This window comes from Rhinoraja longicauda, chromosome 11, assembly GCF_053455715.1.
Source record: "Rhinoraja longicauda isolate Sanriku21f chromosome 11, sRhiLon1.1, whole genome shotgun sequence".
NCBI classification, from domain to species: domain Eukaryota; kingdom Metazoa; phylum Chordata; class Chondrichthyes; order Rajiformes; family Arhynchobatidae; genus Rhinoraja; species Rhinoraja longicauda.
The window spans coordinates 14,121,241-14,143,651 of record NC_135963.1 but is presented as its reverse complement, the minus strand read 5'-3'; the positions used below and the strand labels follow the sequence as shown (position 1 = coordinate 14,143,651).

The 22,411-nt window shown below is 43.3% G+C and overlaps 1 protein-coding gene across 1 annotated transcript in view; it reads right to left on the bottom strand.

Annotated features, from left to right (window-relative positions):
- LOC144598038 (palmdelphin-like) overlaps positions 1-22,411 on the bottom strand; it is a 40,471-nt gene that overhangs the window by 5,813 nt on the left and 12,247 nt on the right. Inside the window, exons 3-7 of the mRNA XM_078407911.1 lie at positions 20,610-20,740; positions 9,322-9,436; positions 5,998-6,022; positions 5,778-5,897; positions 2,229-3,338 (exon numbers count right to left, since the gene is read on the bottom strand). Coding sequence (XP_078264037.1) covers positions 2,229-3,338; positions 5,778-5,897; positions 5,998-6,022; positions 9,322-9,436; positions 20,610-20,740 — 1,501 coding nt within the window. The remainder of the gene's footprint in view (positions 1-2,228; positions 3,339-5,777; positions 5,898-5,997; positions 6,023-9,321; positions 9,437-20,609; positions 20,741-22,411) is intronic.

The following is a 22,411-nucleotide window of genomic DNA, read 5'->3' as shown; positions in this document are numbered from 1 at the left end:
GCAGGAACGGGGTACTGATTGAGAATGATCAGCCATGATCACATTAAAGGGCCGAATGGCCTCCTCCTGCACCTATTGTCTATTGTCTATTGTAATTTAAGATTGAAATGAGGAAAGATTTCACCTTTCAGAGGGAGCTGAATCTTTGGAAATCTGTATCCCAGAAGACGAGGGAAGGTCAGATATTGATCACACTTAAAATACATCTTGATGGATTTCAAGATATTAGAGGAATAAAGGGATATGTGGAGGGGAAGGAAAATTATGTTTGAGGTAGAAGCTCTGCCACGATAATATTGAATGACAGAGCAAGCAGACATGCCTTACGGGCTGCTCCTGCACCTGTTTTTATGCACTTATATATTCAGTTTTAGTTTTAGTTTTAGAGACAAAGCGTGGAAACAGGCCCTTTGGCCCACCGAGTCCACGTCGACAAGCAATCCCCGCACACTAACATAAGCCAACACACACTATGGACATTTTACATTTATACCAAGTATACAAACCCAAGTCAATTAACCTACAAACCTGTACTTCTTTAGAGTGTGGGAGGGAATCGAAGATCTCGGAGAAAACCCACGCAGATACGGGAAGAACGTACAAACTCCGTACAGACAGCACCCACAGTCGGGATTGAACCGGGGTCTCTGGCGCTGCAAGCGCTTAAGGCATCAACTTTACCTCTGTGCCACCATGTTGCCCCCCCTTACGTTATTCTTACGTTATGCCTCACTTTGAAAGTTATGTCAGTATGTCTGGGAAATTCCGACTAGTGGAATAGTTTCTCGCTATCCTGTCAACTCTTTATCTCATTTCAAATACCTCGCTCAAACGTGTTCCTTAATCTACTCCATTTAAGTGAATCCAAACTGGGCTTGCAGCCCATCCTTATAATTTATTCTAGTGAACTTACCCAGTGTCTCTTCTGAGCTCAATATGGGATTCTGAACTGATACCATCATACTATAAATACCACAAGTGATGCCATAAATAGAAAATGAGACATATAAGCACTTCTCTCTGTGGTATGAAGTCTGAGCAATGCCAAGCTCTGTGTAAATCCAATCAATTGTTTTGCCAATTAGGGCACAGCTTGAAATTCAGAAGAGGAATTGTGAATGGCCAGAATACTTCACAGGTGGAACTATGTGTGTATTTATGCACACCTGCACACCACCTCCCCCACACACACACATGCAACACACACTAGGTACACCATTTACACACACACCCCACCCATCAACCCACAATATACATGCACACAGACACGCGGAGAGACCTGAGAGGAGGGAACCGGTGACATCGAACGCAAGGAACAAGGCCGGTCGGAGAGTGAAATGGGATCTGGTCTTCTTGCTGCAGGAGGTGTCCCTGAGGCACAAAGGTGGATGGGTGAGTAGAGGGACGCCGGCTCGCTGGACGATTCAGACGTCCAAGGAATATGAGAGCTGGAGGCCCTGCAGCAGGCTGGGGCCCGTCTAGATCGGATCGCACTCATACGATCCAGAGCGCAGAACGAACTTTGTAAATGGTGCCGCAACTTGACAATATCTGTACACTTCGCAAATTGGGGATAATGCTAAGGCCTGGCAATAAATGACTGAAATGTGTGCAAAAAGAAGAATTTCATAGTGCGTTTGCACATGTGACAATAAAGCACTATTGACCATTCACACACACACACACACACACACACACGCGTGCACACGCACACTCACCTGCACACACGCATGGCTGTTTGAAAGTGGATTGTGTTGCCAAGTTCAAGAGGGAATTAATAAAGCAAATGATTAAGAGGGCCTGGAAAGTGCTGTAGTACAGGATATTTCTCAAATGTTGGAAAGATTGATGACACATCAATGTACTTGTCTGTGCCTTTACATTCTTATAGACTCAGTGTAAAGTGTGGAAGGAACAAAGAGGACACAATACTTGACTCAGAGTTTGCTGGAGAGGGGCACCTTGAAGCCTGCACCATTTTTCATGCACATTTGGATTTAAAATGTTCTTTTTTGCCTTGCAGCATAGGTTAGAGTGTAAGTGGCATAACATGGAAGAAATATTAACCAGTGGTTTTTGCATGGAGTTTGCTTGACATACATTCTGCACAAGTTTAGTAATCCATTAGTAACAGCAGGGAAAGTCAGGGTTATGCTTCCAGTTCAAAAGTAATTGATGAAATTGTCACATGACAGAACAACAGTCACACTTCTGTTTGTCACTTGTACCTGACACCGGTGCGTCACTGTGGATTCCATCTTTATCCAAATGGCCATCAGAATAATTTCTGAAGGGAAAATTATTTTTATCTTGACCTGAGATCAAAATGGATTTCCTCGGGAGAGGTTTATTTCCCGCAGACAGAGTTATGGCAGCGTATGAGGTTTTATGCATCTCATTCTCAGTTGAAATAGGGGCTGGATGAAATGCAGGATCAGTGTGACTATTTGCTTGAAATGCTGCCACCTCCTCCTCCTCCTCATCGTCGCTGATCATTACCAGTTCTGCTCGAATGGCTCCTTCAAAGCCCAGGACTTTGCTGGTTTCATTTTCATCATCGACATTGTGGTAGCCCATGAAGACCATAGTAACTGGTTCCTCAGCGTTAACGGTAGAAGGCAAGGAATGGCAAATGTTGTGCCCAGTGTCTGTTTCTTCAGAGGCAGAAGAGTGCCTGCCATTGTGATTGAGTTCCGAGTTGACAAACACAGCCTGGCGGCGATTGTCCCTCGGCTGGTGGTACGGAAGCTCCATTGAATTTAGTTGGTTTTCAGTCAATGGCGGCTCACAACTTTGTCGACCCTGGGTTTGGGCGGAGCTGGGAGACCAGAAATTGGACATCGGGCTGGATAAGGAAGGAGCAGGAGTTAACATTGCCTGCGCATAATTGGGCAAATTCCTTTCCTGGGTCTCATCAACATCATTGCTTCTATAGATTTGTGCCTTCACTGGGTTATGCATCTCAATTCTTCCACCTTCAGTCGTGCTCTCTTGAATCCTTGCCTCTGGGTCCATCAGCTCATTGGTGAACATGCTGGGATAGTGGGGACTGCTGTACGAACTCGAGTAAACCGGGGAATGGCATGCTGCGGGAATACTATCCTGTTTCTCTTCAGCCTTTTGTAACAAAGCTTCCACCTCCTCGTGAGTCATGGCATTGATGCCATTCTGAACCAGTCCGTCACCACTGCACAAAGCATACACTGATTTGACCCCATCTTCGTAGACTTTCAGACCTTTGTTTTTTATTTCATCGACCGTCACTGGTACAGTTGATAGGACAGTGCTTTCTCCCGTCTTCATATTCTTTTGGACATTGATTTCTACTGCAAACAAAGCTGTCCAGAAAACAATTAGAAAGGTTAGAAATAATCTGCTTACTTAATTATCACAACCGGGAATGGTGTATCGTGATGGGCGTGGACAAGTTGGGACGATGGGGCTTCTTTTATTTTCATGCTGCATCACTCTATGAATGCATCACAGGATTAATCGAGGAGTGAGGTACGTGTAGCCAAGGATGGTGGTGGAGGCAGATACAACAGCAGCATTTAATAGGCTTTTAGATAGGTGCATGGATATGGAGAGTATGGAGGGATATACAGTAGATTATGTGCAGGTAGATAAGATTAGTTTAATTTAGCATCATGTTCGGCATAGACATTGTGGGACAAAGTGCCCGCTCATGTGTTGTACTGCTCTGTGTTCTATGTTCTTTGTGCTTAGTATAGTTTAATTTATTATTGTCACATTATTGGCACGCTGTGGTACAGTGAAAAGCTTTTTGTCGCGTGCTACCCATTCAATGAAGAGACTATACATGATTACTATCAAGCTGCCGACCGTGCACAGGTAAAGGATAAAGGGTACAACATTTAGTGCACGATGTAAAGGCTATCAATTGAATAACTAATAATTGAAAAAATCTCTCATTGTTTTGCAAAAAAAGTGTGCCTTCTTTCTATTATTGGATTATTTTTACTGGCTTTCCGCATTTCCCCATCTCTCTTACTGCCTTAACGTACTCCTGTAGGACTGGCAGGGAAAATGACCATCCCCTTTGAAACAACACCAACAGGGATTGTTCATTCACTGGAATAACTGATCAATGAATTACAGGTGTTGAGGATTTGGTCAGAGATGGTTTAGCTGGCTGAACAAATGCACAATGGGAAGCTTGAACAGGAATACTTCCTGTTCCGAAAGAATAGTGAAAGGCTTGGATAGAGTGGATGTGGAGAGGATGTTTCCACTAGTGGGAGAGTCTAAGAATAGAGGTCATAGCCTCAGAATTGAAGGGCATTCTTTTAGGAAGGTGAGGAAAAATGTATTTAGTCAGAGGGTGATGGATCTGTAGAATTTTTGCCACAGAAAGCCGTGGAGGCCATCACTGGGTATTTTTAAGGCATAGATAGATAGATTTTTGATTAGTACAGGTGTCAGAGGTTTTAGAAACATAGAAACATAGAAAATAGGTGCAGGAGGAGGCCATTCGGCCCTTTGAGCCAGCACCGCCATTCATTGTGATCATGGCTGATCGTCCACAATCAGTACCCTGTGCCCAACTTCTCCCCATATCCCTTGATTTTGGGGAGAAGGCAGGAGAGTGGGGTTAGGACGGAGAGATAGATCAGCCATGATTGAATGGCAGAGTAGACTTGATGGACTGAATGGCCTAATTCTACTCCTTTCCCTTATGACATGACCAGTTCCGTTTAAACTCACAGGGGCCCTGTTTGCCCTACTCCCTGTCAGCTCAACTGGGCCCTGTTTTGTTCATTTACTTTAAACTTACCAGATGCATTGAAAAATCTATTATGTTATTGTGTAGTAACATATTAGAAAATGTGAATGAAACGTGTATTAGCATAACAATGGGAGTAATATCCAATAACACTGGAGGTAGTTCAGAGAAATTTCACTAGGTGGAGCCCCAGGTTGAAAGCATTGTCATCTGAGTAAGGGTTCAACATATTGGGACTATAATCATTGGAATTGAGAAGAAGGTACAGTAATATATAAGGTACTGAGGGGGATTTCCCATGTGGTAGAGTCCAGAATGGGGGGTGGAGGATCAGAGTGAGAGATGAGGAGATGAGGATGGTCATGACTTTGTGGAGTTGTAGAGGTAGGTAGAGGCATTGAACACATTTAACGCTGACTTAGGCAGGTTTTTGACTACTTGGTAGTCACGGGTTTGGGAAACAGGCAGGGAAGTATACTTTTGTTGCTCTTTTTGCTGCCTATGTATGTACAATCAGCACCAGATATGTACCTATACTTCTTATGCACAATCCCAGCCCTGACAGATTCGCTTTGTCCAGAGAGATTATGATTCCCCCAAAACAGTTAAAAAAATTATTATGGATTTTTTTAAAACTCGTGATTATTGTGGATTTTTTTGAAAAATCTTTCACTTTATATTATTCTCAAAAGCTTTCCACTGTGCACGTGACAATAAACTAAATTAAATTAAACTAAACTATATAGGTCCAACTTTTTATTTTTGTTCTCTAGAAAATGCTACAGGCAAAACAGTTGCTTTTTGCTCTGATCTGCTCCTGGTGTGAATTCATTAACCTGGCCACCCTGTTAGCTTTTCCCAACGCTGTTGACAGAAGGCACAGAGTTTAATTCAAGGTGATTCTTGACAGGACAGCTCCTTAATAAGCGTAAAGGTTTCATCGTGATCAGCAGAGGTCCTGAAGTTTCATATAGACCGGAAAATTTGGGCATTTGGGAAGAAGTTGAAATGTTACCTTACCACGCAAGCCTACCTGCTTTAGATTGTTCATGGTCTTGTCTTTCATCATCTGGATTTACTGTTCTCTGTGGTTTTTGAGACTGATATTCTTTGGCAGGGTTTAAAATTTCTGAATGTACAAACTTCATCCGATCTATGAATAGTGACAGAATTAAAAAACCAAAATAGGGCAGTAATAAACAGGTCATTGATGAAAATAATTATGAGGCAAATATTAATATTGTTGTTCTTACCTTGATCACTCTCAGCGTGAGCTGCCTGTAAAAAGATAGTTAAGATTAATTTTTATTGCCCCTGAAAACAGAATGTGTGCCTGGAAAATGAGTGATATTGTATTAAACTCAAGTTTTACTGCACTGTATTGAGCACGTTAAAGATTCAATTAAAAAATCATTGAAGAAAAATCTGTCATCATCTTTGTTAATAAAAGTCGAGGAGATTTGAAGTGCTCAGAGGTGTGAGATTGTGGTCTCTTGCATGATATAAAATGCTTATCTCATGGATATATTTATAAAATTACCCCTAAACCCTAATACTTATTGACAGAACCAAGAAACACTCATGCATCCCACAATATGAGCTCAAATATTTCAGTGTACAGATGCTATGATTAAACAATAGACAATAGGTGCAGGAGTAGGCCATGCGGTCCTTCGAGCCAGCACCACCATTCAATGTGATCATGGCTGATAATTCTCAATTAGTACCCCGTTCCTGCCTTCTCCCCATACCCCCTGACTCCGCTATCCTTAAGAGCTCTATCTAGCTCTCCCTTGAAAGCATCCAGAGAATTGGCCTCCACTGCCTTCTGTGGCAGAGAATTCCACAAATTTACAACTCTCTGACTGAAAAAGATTTTCCTCATCTCCGTTCTAAATGGCCTACCCCTTATTCTTAAACTGTGGCCCCCGGTTCTGGACTCCCCCAACATTGGGAACATGTTTCCTGCATGCAGGTCCAAACAAATTATGAATAATAGAGGATTTAATTCTACTTAGTTTCTACTTAAAAATGTACACATTTCATATTTCATATTTCATATTTCATATTTCATATTTCATATTTCATATTTCATATTTCATATTTCATATTTCAGCACACATTTCATATTTTCTTGGAGTAGTTGTAAAGAAACACATTCATTTATATAGGAGATCACTGTACTGTACCAACTTGCAAAAATTGCCACACAGTTATGGCTTCCCAGTTCTTTCACCGGTACTCTATTAACAATAATATATCTAGAGATATGTTAGTGCATGTTATAGTGCTCATGTCAGCCAAGATTAGAGGAGAAATCATCTCCGTTCTTTGTCAATTATCATAGAACGTGGAAAGTACAGAACAAGTGGCCCATGATGTTAGTGACAAACACGATGTCAAGACAAAGTCTTATCTGCCTGCACATAATCCATATCCTCCCACTCCCTACATAACCATGTGCCTATCCACAAGTCTCTTAAACACCACTATGATATCTGCCTTCACCACCACCCCTGGCAGCGTGCTCCAGGCACTCACCACCCACTGTAAAAAAACCTGCCCCGCACATCTCCTTTAAACTTTGCGTCTCTTACCTTGCAGCTATGCCTTCTAGTATTTGATATTTCCATTCTGGACATTAGGTTCTGACTGCCTGACTAACCTGTGGCCTCTCATTTACTTTCATATATCTCTATCTGGAGTACTGTGTGCAGTTTTGGTCTCCATATTTGAGGAAGGATATTCTTGCTATTGAGGGCGTGCAGCGTAGGTTTACTAGGTTAATTCCCGGAATGGCGGAACTGTCATATGTTGAAAGACTGGAGCGGCTAGGCTTGTATACACTGGAATTTAGAAGGATGAGAGGGGATCTTATCGAAACATATAAGATTATTAAGGGGTTGGGCACGTTAGAGGCAGGAAACATGTTCCCAATTTTTTTGTTGGAGGCCAGAACCAGGGGCCACAGTTTAAGAATAAGGGGTAGGCCATTTAGAACAGAGATGAGGAAAAACATTTTCAGTCAGAGAGTTGTAAATCTGTGGAATTCACTGCCTCAGAAGGCAGTGGAGGCCAATTCTCTGAATGCATTCAAGAGAGAGCTAGATAGAGCTCTTAAGTATAGCGGAGTCAGGGGGTATGGGGAGAAGGCAGGAACGGGGTACTGATTGAGAATGATCAGCCATGATCACATTGAATGGTGGTGCTGGCTCGAAGGGCTCAAAGGCACCTATTGTCTATTGTCTATTGTCTATCAGGTCTGCCCGCTACTTCCATTGTTCCAGATTTTGGTGCAACATTGTTAAAATCACTGTGGTGGTGGATTGAGAAATTTAACGTTGCATCTTAACACAGTGCCAGTGAAGGAGCAAGATGTCTCAGTACTTCCCCAGAGACAATCTGGGTAACCTGCTCAACATTTGGAAGGAGTTTCAGCCCACCACTTTTTGACACTTGTTGACACTTAAAAAGGTCAAATTCCATTCATTATATAATAGGGAGAAAAAATGATCATAGTTTTCGGTAATCCATCCAGCGATAGATTTACCAGTATCAACTTGCATTTGAAAATGTGTTCGTTAAACAGGTTCAACACTTTCCTTTAACTGGCCAGTGTAGATTGCAAAACTCTAAATTCTGCAGTCTGTTTAAATATTTTTTTCTGATAAATTCAGCTGCATGAAATAGGATTACTTTCTCGGAAAATGTTTAGATGTTTGTTAGACAAATGAAGGTAGCGTACTAACATCCAAACCAGTGGTTTGTGAAAAACATTTTTACATGTTCAACATAGTTTAGTTTAGTTTTAAGATACAGCGCAGAAACAGGCCCTTCGGCCCACTGAGTCCACGCCAACCAGTGATCCCCGCACACTAACACTATCATATATACACACACACACACTAGGGACAATTTTACATTGATACCAAACCAATTGACCTACAAATCTCTGTATTTCTTTGGAGTGTGAGAGGAAACCGTAGCTCTCAGAGAAAACCCATGCAGGTCACTCTGTACAGACAGCACCCGCAGTCAGGGCCGTTTTTACAGCATTATGGGCCCCCGGGCAAAGCAGTGTACTGGGGCCCCTACCATTACTCTCCCCCACCCCCCTCTCCCTACCAGCCCCCCCCTGTCGTGCCGGCGAAAAACACTTACCGAAAAGCACTTAGCGATGGACTTAGGGTGCTACATTGTTGCGAAAAGCACTTACAGATCGCTGTGAGAAGCACTTAGTGACCGAAAATGTTGCGAAAAAAGCACTTATTGAACCTACATTTTTAAAGTAGTATTTATTTATTGCAAGTCACTTAACATACACAGATCAGCATGGGGCCCCTATGCTCGTGGGCCCCCGGGCAAGTGCCCATCAGGCCCATGCGTTAAGACGGCCCTGCCCGCAGTCAGGATTGAACCCGAGTCTCTGGTGCTGTAAGGCAGCAAGTCTACCACTGAGCCGCCCGCATGTGCGCAAACATGTGCAAACAGTTTGAAGGCAAAGTTATGTTGAATTATCATCCAGTAACAACATATTGGAACTCTTCAAGTATCATAAATAACATTGGACATCGTACCTTAATTATATCTGCTGTGGATCTTTCTGTTGCTTTCAGTTTTTTCAGTAACACTTGTTCATTAAATGAAATCTGGGCTTCTTGGTTTTCAAGAGTTTTGATTTCCTCTTCAAACCTGTAAATAATATATACCTTTAGAATGTGGGAATTGTATTCCAGAGTTCAATGTCACATAAAACCTTGGTGATAAGTTGTACCTTTGCTGAATAACAATGTGCAGTTAAGTGCACCTGCTCTCATCAAATACACATCCAGATAGGAAGGTCACATTTATAGTGCAAAGAAATATGCTGTGACCTCTGCTTCCAGAACTGAAATCTTTGCAAACTATAGTGTATGAACTGGTCTGCAAAATGGATAATACATAATACAGTTGTCATCTTTAAAGTGTAGCTCAGCAAACTGGGCAAATGGATGAATAAGCCAGGTCTCTTTAGCACATATCATCAGCAGTCGATATCATGGGCAATGTTACATTACCATTCTTCCAGCTTATATATTATACAACACATGTACAGTTCTGTGATTTGTGCATTGCCAGAAATCTTACACAATCACAAAATGACAATCTACACAATCATAAAAATCTCACTACCAACTTTTGGAAAAGCTTTTTGCTTATTTATCATGTTTTGTTAAGATTTTTAGTTTTGTTTAGTTTAGAGATACAGCGTGGAAACAGGCCCCATCGGCCCACCGAGTCCGCCGAGCCGACCAACAAATGTTGGAGGAGTCCAGAACAAGGGGCCACAGTTTAAGAATAAGGGGTAGGCCATTTAGAACTGAGATAAGGAAAAACTTTTTCAGTCAGAGAGTTGTGAATCTGTGGAATTCTCTGCCTCAGAAGGCAGTGGAGGCCAATTCTCTGTATGCATTCAAGAGAGAGCTAGATAGAACTCTTAAGGATAGCGGAGTCAGGGGGTATGGGGAGAAGGCAGGAACGGGGTACTGATTGAGAATGATCAGCCATGATCACATTGAATGGCGGTGCTGGCTCGAAGGGCCGAATGGCCTCCTCCTGCACCTATTGTCTATTGTCTATTGTTTATAACATGGGATGAAGATAATCTCAACATAGCATAATCCTTTATGAAGTGATCACTACATTTAAAGTTATTAATTAAGAAAGGATCGTGATTTAATTTAAATGCAGAGAATGGTAGATTCCAACTCCCGAGAGCAAAAAGGTTTGTGGTGACGGCTTTGAGTTTCTTACAAAGTGCACTAGTGCCATGCAGTGGTAGGAAGATTGTTCAGTACTCATCTCTGTGTAATGGGCTAGAAATTCTTTATGCTGGGAAAGGCAGATTAAATGTGCAGTGCACAGTGATCCAACTCATAATAAGGAGTACTGTGTGCAGTTTTGGTCTCCAAATTTGAGGAAGGATATTCTTGCTATGGAGGGCGTGCAGCGTAGGTTCACTAGGTTAATTCCCGGAATGGCGGGACTGTCGTATGTTGAAAGGCTGGAGCGATTGGGCTTGTATACACTGGAATTTAGAAGGATGAGGGGGGATCTTATTGAAACATATAAGATAATTAGGGGATTGGACACATTAGAGGCAGATAACATGTTCCCAATGTTGGGGGAGTCCAGAACAAGGGGCCACAGTTTAAGAATAAGGGGTAGGCCATTTAGAACGGAGATGAGGAAGAACTTTTTCAGTCAGAGGGTGGTGAAGGTGTGGAATTCTCTGCCTCAGAAGGCAGTGGAGGCCAGTTCGTTGGATGCTTTCAAGAGAGAGCTAGATAGAGCTCTTAAGGATAGCGGCATGAGGGGGTATGGGGAGAAGGCAGGAACGGGGTACTGATTGAGAGTGATCAGCCATGATCGCATTGAATGGCGGTGCTGGCTCGAAGGGCTGAATGGCCTACTCCTGCACCTATTGTCTATTGTCTATTGTCTATTGACTCATGGGGAAGCTGGTAGTCAGGAGCCTGAGGATGAAGAGGTGATGAGGGGGACATTAGGAGGTGTGGGGAAATGGCACAGTGGGTCATGTGGAGAGACCGCACAGCCCAATCCCTTCCAACCCCAATATCATTTAACTGACAGGTTAACAATTCCAACTCTATTATTTTAATCAGGATCTCCGTTATACATCATAAAACTCTTGTTAACTATTTCAAATTATTTTTTAACTAGTTTTAATCTATACCACATGTTGTAGTATCTTAAGGCACAACGCGCTGGTTTAAATCGAAGGTAGACACAAAATGCTGGAGTAACTCAGCTGGACAGGCAGCATCTCTGGAGAGAAGGAATGGGTGACGTTTCGGGTCCAGACCCTTCTTCAGACCCGACCCGAACCGTCACCCATTCCTTCGCTCCAGAGATGCTGCACATCCCGCTGAGTTACTCCAGCATTTTGTGTCTACCTTCGATTTAAACCAGCATCTGCAGTTCTTTCCTACACAAAGTGCTGAGGCAATGCAGCAGGTCAGGCAACATCTGTGGAGAAGTTGGATAAGTGGCGTTCTGGGTCATTCATTCTTGACTGGGCCTGATTGGTCGTCGTTTCTCGCCTCCAGCTCTTCACCATTCCCTCACCTCCCCCCCCCCCATCCCCCACCCCCTACTTTCAGTCTGAAAAAAGGGTCTCAACCCAAAATGACACCCATCCTTTTTCTCCAGAGGATGCTGCCTGACCCACTGAGTTACCCCAGCACTATGTTCAATCTTTGGTATAAACCAGCATCCGCAGTTCTCTGTCTCTTCATATCGCTGGGATGTAAGCTACCCACTTGGGATATGAGGTGCCATTAGTCAAGTCAAGTCAAGTCAAATTTATTTGTCACATACACATACTCGATGTGCAGTGAAATGAAAGTGGCAATGCCTGCGGGTTGTGCACAAAAAGAATTACAGTTACAGCATATAAATAAAGTTAATAAGTTACTAAACATAGCACAAAAAGTGTCGACAAAAATTTAGTCTCTGGGGTTATCAAAGTTGACAGTCCTGATGGCCTGTGGGAAGAAGCTCCGTCTCATCCTCTCCGTTTTCACAGCGTGACAGCGGAGGCGTTTGCCTGACCGTAGCATCTGGAACAGTCCGTTCATGTGGCCTCAACACTTCAGGGACATTCCCTTTGTTCTACCCATCCCTTCCACCTTCTCTGCACGTCGATTTTCCTCTTTTCCAGTTCCAAAGGAGAATCTCTGACCTGAAACATTAGCTGTTTCTCTTCCCACATTTGCTAACCTGCTAAACATTTGTATCATTTCGTGTTTTTACGATAAGCAAGTGAATTTTAATTAACAAACGTAACAGAGCGGTCGAATCATCCAGCTCCGAGCCACTCCTGACCTGAGCTTAGAAAATATAATGCATTTACCAGTTCTACAGCACACAAAACAATCAGAGTAACTAGAAACAAATGACTGAGATAGCCCTAGAGATCTTTGGGGAGATGTTAAACACCTCTGCTGGAAGAAAGTGGGCAGGATAGGAATTAAAACCTCGGTTTGAAGCTACACTGAAGCTACCTTAACGACAAAAGCTGAGGATATCTTCCTGTGGAGGAAGGAACTGCAGATGCCAGTTTATACAGTAGATAGACACAAAGTGCTGGAGTAACTCAGGCAGCATCACTAGAGAAAAAGCTGGGTGATGTTTTGGGTTGGAAACCTTCAGACTGAAAGTAGATGGGGGGGGGTGGGTGGAGGGGGGAAGGGGGGGTGGGGGGGGGGGGACTGAAGGTAGGTAAAGGCCAGAACAAATCAGGTGGGGGTAGCCAATAGTCAATAGTCAATAGTCGTTTATTTGTCACATACACATAAATGTGTAGTGAAATGAAACATTACCCGCAGTTAAACAATAAGACCAATAAGAATAATCAATAAAAATGCAATAACACATACAATCACAACTAACACCAAACAAAAAGAAACATCCATCACAGTGAGTCTCCTCCAGTCCCTCCTCACTGTGATGGAAGGCCAAAAATGTCTTTTTCTCTTCCCTGCCGTCTTCTCCCGCGGTCAGGCTGTTGGGTTTGCCACGTCGGGGCGGTCGGGGCTCCCGATATTGAAGCCGCCGCTGGGCGGTGAAAGGTCAACGGCCTGATTTGTTCTTGCCTTTTCCTACCTCCAGTTCCTCCCCACCCCCCTCCCCCTTTACTTTCAGTCTGACGAAGAGATCTTCCTGTGTAGGAAGGAACTGCAGATGTTGGTTTAAACTTAAGGTTGGTTTACGACACTAAATGCTGGAGTAACTCAGCGGGACAGGCAGCATCTCTGGAGAGAAAGAATGGGTGACGTCTGAAAAAGGAATCTTGACCTGAAACATCACCCATTCCTTCTCTCCAGAGATGCTGCCTGTCCCGCTGAGTTACTCCAGCAATTTGCGTCTATTTTCAAGGAGGTCTTCCCGATTTGTTTACACAAACCAGCAACTATTTAAATTTGATGAGGATTCTAGGGACAAAGTATAAAGCTTAAAGATTAGAGCCAAGTCATTCAGTAATGCAGAGACAAAACATTTCTACCCTCATAGTGCCCCAATACTTCTTCCCTCCCTCCCATGCATTCCAATAACCCCTGTCATTTGTGTACTCAGTCCCAGTTTAGCCCAGGATTGCTACAAAAGGGATCACCTTTAACCTGGATAGACACAAAAAGCTGGAGTAACTCAGCGGGGCAGGCATCATCTCTGGAGAGAAGGAATGGGTGACGTTTTGGGTCGAGCCCCATCTTCAGACCTTTAACCTATTGGGTCATGCAACTCCGCAGGGGTAAATCACATCCTAAGTTCAATTTATGTAGGAAAGAATTGCAGATGCTGGTTTAAATCGAAGATAGACACAAAATGCTGGAGTAACTCAGCAGGACAGGCAGCATCTCTGGAGAGAAAGAATTAATGATATCTGAAGAAGGGTCTTGAGCCGAAACATCACCCATTCCTTCTCTCCAGAGATGCTGCCTGTCCCGTTGAGTTACTCCAGCATTTTGTGTCTATCCAAGTTCAGTTTAGTTTATTGTCACGTGTACCGAGGTACAGTGAAAACCTATTGTTGCGTGCTATCCAGTCAGCGGAAAGACAATACATGATTACAATCGAGACATTTACAGTGTATAGATGACATGATAAGGGAATAAGGCTTAGTGCAAGGTAAAGCCAGCAAAATCTGAAGAAGGATAGTCCGAGGGTCAATAGACAATAGGTGCAGGAGGAGGCCATTCGGCCCTTCGAGCCAGCACCGCCATTCAATGTGATCATGGCTGATCATTCTCAATCAGTACCCCGTTCCTGCCTTCTCCCCATACCCCCTGACTCCACTATCCTTAAGAGCTCTATCCAGCTCTCTCTTGAATGCATTCAGAGAATTGGCCTCCACTGCCTTCTGAGGCAGAGAATTCCACAGATTCACAACTCTCTGACTGAAAAAGTTTTTCCTCATCTCAGTTCTAAATGGCCTACCTCTTATTCTTAAACTGTGGCCCCTTGTTCTGGACTCCCCCAACATTAGGAACATGTTTCCTGCCTCTAACGTGTCCAACCCCTTAATAATCTTATACGTTTCGATAAGATCTCCTCTCATCCTTCTAAATTCCAGTGTATACAAGCCTAGTCGCTCCAGTCTTTCAACATATGAAAGTTCCGCCATTCCGGGAATTAACCTAGTAAACCTACGCTGCACGCCCTCAATAGCAATGAGGTAGACTGTAGTTCAGGACTGCTCTAGCTTCTGATCATATGGGATATTGTTGACATGCAGGAAATGCTGCAGGTATCTTGAGGAAAAAAACACCCACTAAAGAACCCAAACATTGTAAATTTTACAAATAATATATTTATATCAGAAGGCAGTGGAGGCCAATTCTCTGGATGCTTTCAAGAGAGAGCTAGATAGAGCTCTAATGATAGCGGAGTCAGGGGGTATGGGGAGAAGGCAGAAACGGGGTACTGATTGTGAATGATCAGCCATGATCACATTGAATGGCGGTACTGGCTCGAAGGGCTGAATGGCTTACTCCTGCACCTATTGTCTATTGTCTATTGTCTATTGTCTAAAAGGTATTAAGAGAGGCGTGTTTTCAAATAGAGCAATTATAATGTGTTTCATGGGTGAAGTAACTGATCTTAGCCTAAACTAATTAATCTTGGCCTGGCAATGGGTTGACAATGTCTGTTCCAAACAAGCTTTTGGGAAGGATATTTGACTGACGTTAGTTTTTTATATTTTTTGTGAAAAAATTAAAATTATAACAACATTTAAAAGACATTCAGACAGTTAATGTACATAGATTAGAAAGGTTTAGAGGGATATGGTCCAAACGTGGGTCGGTGGGACTAGCAGAGATCGGACACTGTGGTCAGCATGGGCAAGTTGGGCTGAAGGGTTTATTTCCTTGCTCTATGAATCCACCTGTACACCCTGAAATACTTGTCAAAATTTAAATATAGGCATAGGATTTGACATGTTTTTCCATGTTAATTATTTTAATCTCTGTGATGTCTATTCTTTAAAATGTTACGGAAGAAAGGTAAAGAAGAACTATTAATAGAAAACTGGTTCGTTGAAACACCCAGGGTGGCACGGTGGCGCAGCGGTAGAGTTGCTGCCTTACAGCGCTTTGAAGCACCGGAGACCCGGGTTCGATCCCGACTACGGGTGCTGTCTGTGCAGAGTTTGTACGTTCTCCCCGTAACCGCGTGGGTTTTCTCCAAGATCTTTGGTTTCCTCCCACACTCCAAAGACGTACGGGTATGTAGGTTAATTGGCTTGGGTGTATGCGTAATCACTAGTGTGTAGGGTAGTGTTAATGAACGGGGATCGCTGGTCGGTGCAGACGGTGGGCCAAAGGGCCTGTTTCAGCGCTGTATCTCAAAAATAAACGAAACCCTCTTATTATATATCATACAATAGACACTACACGCTGTCAATGGTTGAAAAAAATCTTTAAATGGAATTTAGAAGGATGAGAGGAGATCTTATCGAAACGTATAAGATTATTAAGGGGTTGGACACGTTAGAGGCAGGAAACATGTTCCCAGTGTTGAGGGAGTCCAGAACAAGGGGCCACAGTTTAAGAATAAGGGGTAGGCCATTTAGAACTGAGATGAGGAAAAACTTTTTCAGTCAGAGAGTTGTGAATCTGTGGAATTCTCTGCCTCAGAAGGCAGTGGAGGCCAATTCTCTGAATACATTCAAGAGAGAGCTAGATAGAGCTCTTAAGGATAGCGGAGTCAGGGGGTATGGGGAGAAGGCAGGAACGGGGTACTGATTGAGAATGATCAGCCATGATCACATTGAATGGTGGTGCTGGCTCGAAGGGCCGAATGGCCTCCTCCTGCACCTATTGTCTATTGTCTACTGTCTATTGTCTATTAACCTTCAAGATACACACAAAATGCTGGAGTAACTCAGTGGGTCAGGGGCAGCATTTCTGGAGAAAAGGAATATGTGATGTTTTGAGATGAGACCCTGTTGTAGACTCCTCTTTCCAGAGATGCTGCCTGTCCTACTGAGTTACTCCACCATTTTGTGTCTATCTTCGGTGTAAACCAGCATCTGCAGTTCCTTCCTACACACTCTAACCTTCAAATTTGCTATCCAAACAGACATGGTCTAATTTTATCCTTGGAAAATAAAAAAAAACCCTCTGCCTTAGTTATCATATCATATCATATCATTTATATACAGCGCGGAAACAGGCCTTTTCGGCCCACCAAGTCCGCGCCGCCCAGCGATCCCCGCACATTAACACTATCCTACACACACTTGGGACAATTTTTTTACATTTACCCAGTCAAATTAACCTACATACCCGTATGTCTTTGGAGTGTGGGAGGAAACCGAAGATCTCGGAGAAAACCCACGCAGGTCACGGGGAGAACGTACAAATTCTCAAATGAAAAGCTTCAATTCTCAAAGCAACTGATTTTTTTTTTTCAATTCCAGCACAGCTTTGATGGTACTGGGGGCCAACATGTCTTTCAATATTGATAGCAGCATGTGTGACTTAATCACATTGTAATAGCAACCTCTGGTAATTTTCAGCCTTCTGTAACTGAGCTGCAATGGAATTTAAACAATTTGCTGCAGCAGCCGTACTTGAATAATCCCCCGGTTCCCTAAAACATATTCAGAGAACCGAACCAACAAGAAGCTTTGGAAACCTCCAGTCAAGGAGAGGTTAGATTTCCTTCAGCATTCTGAGGGCAGGGCAGGAGTGATGTAACCGTATATACTCATTATTGCCACATTTCTATGTTAATTTGTTTAGTATCACTCTTTACTTGGAAACCGGTAAATGTACATTTTTATCCTTTTTTTCCTGTATGCTTTCATAATGAAATATTAATTGATATTATAAGCTTTATTGAAGCTTATATAGTTCAAACTATTCTGGGCCACTGAAGAGAATTTACCCCATGAAGATTAAGCAAGTGCAGCAGAGGGCATGATAGAATTGATTAGCACGGGTGTCAGGGGTTATGGGGAGAAGGCAGGAGAATGGGATTAGGAGGGAGAGATAGATCGGCCATGATTGAATGGCGGAGTAGACTTGATGGGCCGAATGGCCTAATTCTGCTCCTTTCACTTATGAACTTATGACATTATGAATAGGGAATAGTTGGAGTGTGCCTGATGGAAGAGGTACTGTTGCTTTTAGCTCCTAGAGCCAGCATGCTTTTCATCATCTTATTGCACATTCAATTTATAATGCCAAGAAAGATTGATTAGTAGAACTGGCTGTTATAATCCCTGACGTTTTGCACTACAATTGATTTGCATGGTGTTGTTCTTGGAGATGACCACTAGGTGATGTTGCTACCATTCAGACACATCTTCAGTTGTGTACCTCGAGAAAATAAAGTGTCTATCGGATTAAATCATTTTAGCCCTTGAAATATAATACCTCTGTCATCATTTTCGTACAAAGGGTGGTGAGTACATATAACGAGCTGCAGGAGGAGGTTGTTGGGGTAGTACTGTCGCAGATTTTAAGAAACATTGAGATGGGTACATGGATAGGACAGGGACATTGGCCAAACGCAGCCAGGTGGGACTAGTGTAAATGGGACATGTCGGTTGGTCTGGGCAAGTTGGGTCAAAGGGCCTGTTTCCACACTGTATGACTCCATGACTATTTTATTGGTGGCATTTGGGGAGATGCCTCACCAGCAGGTGATGCAGATACAAGCTGGTGGGCTAGTTTAAGCTTCCCTTCACAAACATCAGTTTATGATTTATGGCAAAATGTACCTGGAGGCTCTAGTGTCTACACAGAAAACAGAAAATCAATATAACACTCTTGGTATTTTACATGCCTTGTATATAGAAACATAGAAAATAGGTGCAGGGGTAGGCCATTCGGCCTTTCGAGCCAGCACCGCCATTCAATATGATCATGGCTGATCATCCAAAATCAATACCCCGTTCCTGTTTTCTCCCCATATCCCTTGATTCCGTCAGCCCTCAGAGCTATATTTAACTCTCTCTTGAATACATCAAATGTATTAAATGTATAAAAGGAAACTCAAACATCAATGTAACTTGGTGAATCCTTTGAATCACAATGATCCAATGAATCCTTTATACGCAGAGAGTTAAATGTTACCAAATTGGCACGGTGGACAGGAAGATGATTTCACACTCATCCAATATAGCCTCCCATTGATATGAGTAAAATTGAGCATTAGGTCAAGTCAGGCATAACATATAACATATAACATATAACAACTACAGCATGGAAACAGGCCTGTCCGGCCCTACCAGTCCACGCCGACCATTCTCCCTGACCTAGTCTCATCAACCTGCACTCAGACCATAACCCTCTAATCCCCTCCTATCCATATACCTATCCAATTTACTCTTAAATAATAAAATCGAGCCAGCCTCCACCACTTCCACCGGAAGCCCATTCCATACAGCCACCACCCTCTGAGTAAAGAGGTTCCCCCTCATGTTACCCCTAAACCTTTGTCCCTCAATTCTGAAGCTATGTCCCCTTGTTGGAATCTTCCCCACTCTCAAAGGGAAAAGCCTACCCACGTCAACTCTGTCCGTCCCTCTCAAAATTTTAAAAACCTCTATCAAGTCCCCCCTCAACCTTCTACGCATCTATCTGCTTGATCCCTCAATGGTTGAATGGTTCAATGTTTCTTTTTACCGTCACATGTACCAAAGGTACAGAGAAAACAAAGATAATAGAGTAGAGCAAGATAGACCAATCTGTCGAAATCACCTACACTGAAGTGTAGTGCGCAAAGGAGCCATTTTAGTAAACAAAACCCACCGTCCGTTATGCCTCTCGCAGTGTAATCAGTGTTTTGGGGGAACAGTATGTGTGATGATACCATAAAAATGATGAATATATCTCATCTATCAATTCACAGAATTTTGTTATTTTTCTTTAAAAATGTTTCTGCAAGTTTATGCCTACTAAAATGGCGCCATGACATACTACGGATTTTAGGGTCAATAGACAATAGACAATAGGTGTAGGAGGAGGCCGTTCGGCCCTTCGAGCCAGCACCGCCATTCAATGTGATCATGGCTGATCATTCTCAATCAGTATCCCGTTCCTGCCTTCTCCCCATACCCCTTGACTCCGCTATCCTTAAGAGCTCTATCCAGCTCTCTCTTGAATGCATTCAGAGAATTGGCCTCCACTGCCTTCTGAGGCAGAGAATTCCACAGATTCACAACTCTCTGACTGAAAAAGTTTTTCCTCATCTCAGTTCTAAATGGCCTACCCCTTATTCTTAAACTGTGGGCCCTTGTTCTGGACTCCCCCAACATTGGGAACATGTTTCCTGCCTCTAACGTGCCCAACCCCTTAATAATCTTATACGTTTCGATAAGATCCCCTCTCATCCTTCTAAATTCCAGTGTATACAAGCCTAGTCGCTCCAGTCTTTCAACATATGACAGTCCCGCCATTCCGGGAATTAACCTGGTAAACCTATGCTGCACGCCCTCAATAGCAAGAATATCCTTCCTCAAATTTGGAGACCAAAACTGCACACGGTACTCCAGGTGCGGTCTCACTAGGGCCCTGTACAACTGCAGAAAGACCGCTTTGCTCCTATACTCAACTCTCCTTGTTATGAAGGCCAACATTCCATTGGCTTTCTTCACTGCCTGCTGTACCTGCATGCTTCCTTTCAGTCGAGTGGACTACCTTGCTCTGGTCTTTTTTTCCTGCACAGTGGATCAAGATTAACATTATTATCACTTCTATTTAGTGTTCTCAGCTTCAACGGAGCTATACCGAAGTGTGATTTTTGTTCCAGTCATGGTGTGACCAACTGTTGTCATACATCGATGGTTTACCTGAGAATTGTTTGTTCCATTTGCTTGGATTGTTGTTGGTCTTCCTGGTGCTGCGTTTTTATTGCCTCTTGCTCTTGAGGAGTTAAGTTGACCACTCCTTCCAGAAGCCATCTTTCTCTCAAAGCCTTTGACTGTTCAGAACACAGCAACGTTAGAAAGAGTTTTTTTTATCAGCACAGTACATTTTGTTTTTCATTCGGCAAATATTTTACAAATGTTTGGCCTCATTCGGAGGTCAGGGTCAATGGTAATGGCTGCTGCTCTAGAAGATAAAAGCAACTCGGAGCAGAGGCAGACCAATTACTCCTTCAAGCCTACATGGTCATTTAACAAGATCACGGCTCTCCTGATTGTAAACTCTGCATTCCAACATACCCTTGATTACCTTTCACTCCATTGCGTATCAAGAATCTATCTACCTCTGCTTTAAAAAATATTAAACATTCTGCTTGAGGAATGGAATTCCAAGGGTTTTAATGCAGGAAGGAACTGCAGATGTTGGTTTACACGGATGATAGACACAAAATGCTGGAGTAACTCAGCGGGATAGGCAGCATCTCTAGAGGGAAGGAATGGGTGACATTTCGGGTCTCGACCCGAAACGTCACCCATTCCTTCCCTCCAGAGACGCTGCCTGCCCCGTTGAGTTACTCCAGTATTAGCTACAAGGTTGGGCATACTTGGATTGTTTTCGCTGGGGTGTCGGAGACTGAGGGAAGACCTGATGGAAGTTTAGCAAATTATGCGAGGCACAGTTAGGGCACACAGGAAAAATCCTTTGTTCTAGGTTGGAAATATCCAAAGAGGGGAAATTGTTTAAAGTGAGAGAGAGTATGTTTAAAGGAGATGTATGGAGCATCTTACTATGTGAGTGTTGTTTACTCTGAGGGTGGTGAATGCCTAGAATGTGCTGACAAATGTGATGGTACAAGCAGATATGATAGTGGAGCTTAAGAGTCCTTTAGATAGGTACATGAATACGCAGAGAGTGGAGGGATATGGATCATGTGCAGGCAGAAAGAATTAATTAAACTGGACATCATGTTCAGCACAGATATTTAAATTGAGGTTTATTATTGTCATGGATACTGAAGTACAGTGAAAAGCTTTGTTTTCCAATCGGATCAGATAATACTCTACATAAATATAATCATGTCAAATTCAAGTGCAATAGGTAGAGCAAAGGGGAAGATACAGAGAGCAGAATATAGTTCTCAGCATCGCATCGCATCGGTTCCATGGACAAAGTCCAATGACCGCATTAGGGGAAAGGTAAATTGGACAGTACCTTAACTTATGGAAGCACCGTTAAGAAGTCTGATAACAGAGAGGAAGACGCAAATGTCATGGGCTATTGAGCCTGTTTCTAAGCTGTACGGTTTTATGTTCTACTAGACCAAGTGGATCCATTGGGCCCAAACCTCTCCTGCATTGGTGCAGCACCCTCTCCTCCTCCCCTCCCCCCTCCTCTCCCCCTTCCCCCCTCCCCCTTCCCTCTTCCCTCCCCCACCCTTCCCTACCCCCCTCCCCTCCCCTCCTTCTTTCCCTTCCCCACCCTCCCACCTCCCCCCTCTCCCCCTCTCCCCTTCCTCCTCCTCCCCCTCCCCTCCCTTCCCCTCTCTCCCCCTCCCACTTCCCCTCCTCCCCCTCTCCCCCTCCCTCCCTGCCCCCTCCCTCCCTAGGAGATAGATTTAAACTTTAAAATGTGAATAACTAAACATATAACACCGATTTCAATGAAACCTCTCCATTAGCACCAAAGGGACGACGGTGAGTAAGTTGGGCCTAAAATTGCCGCGCTA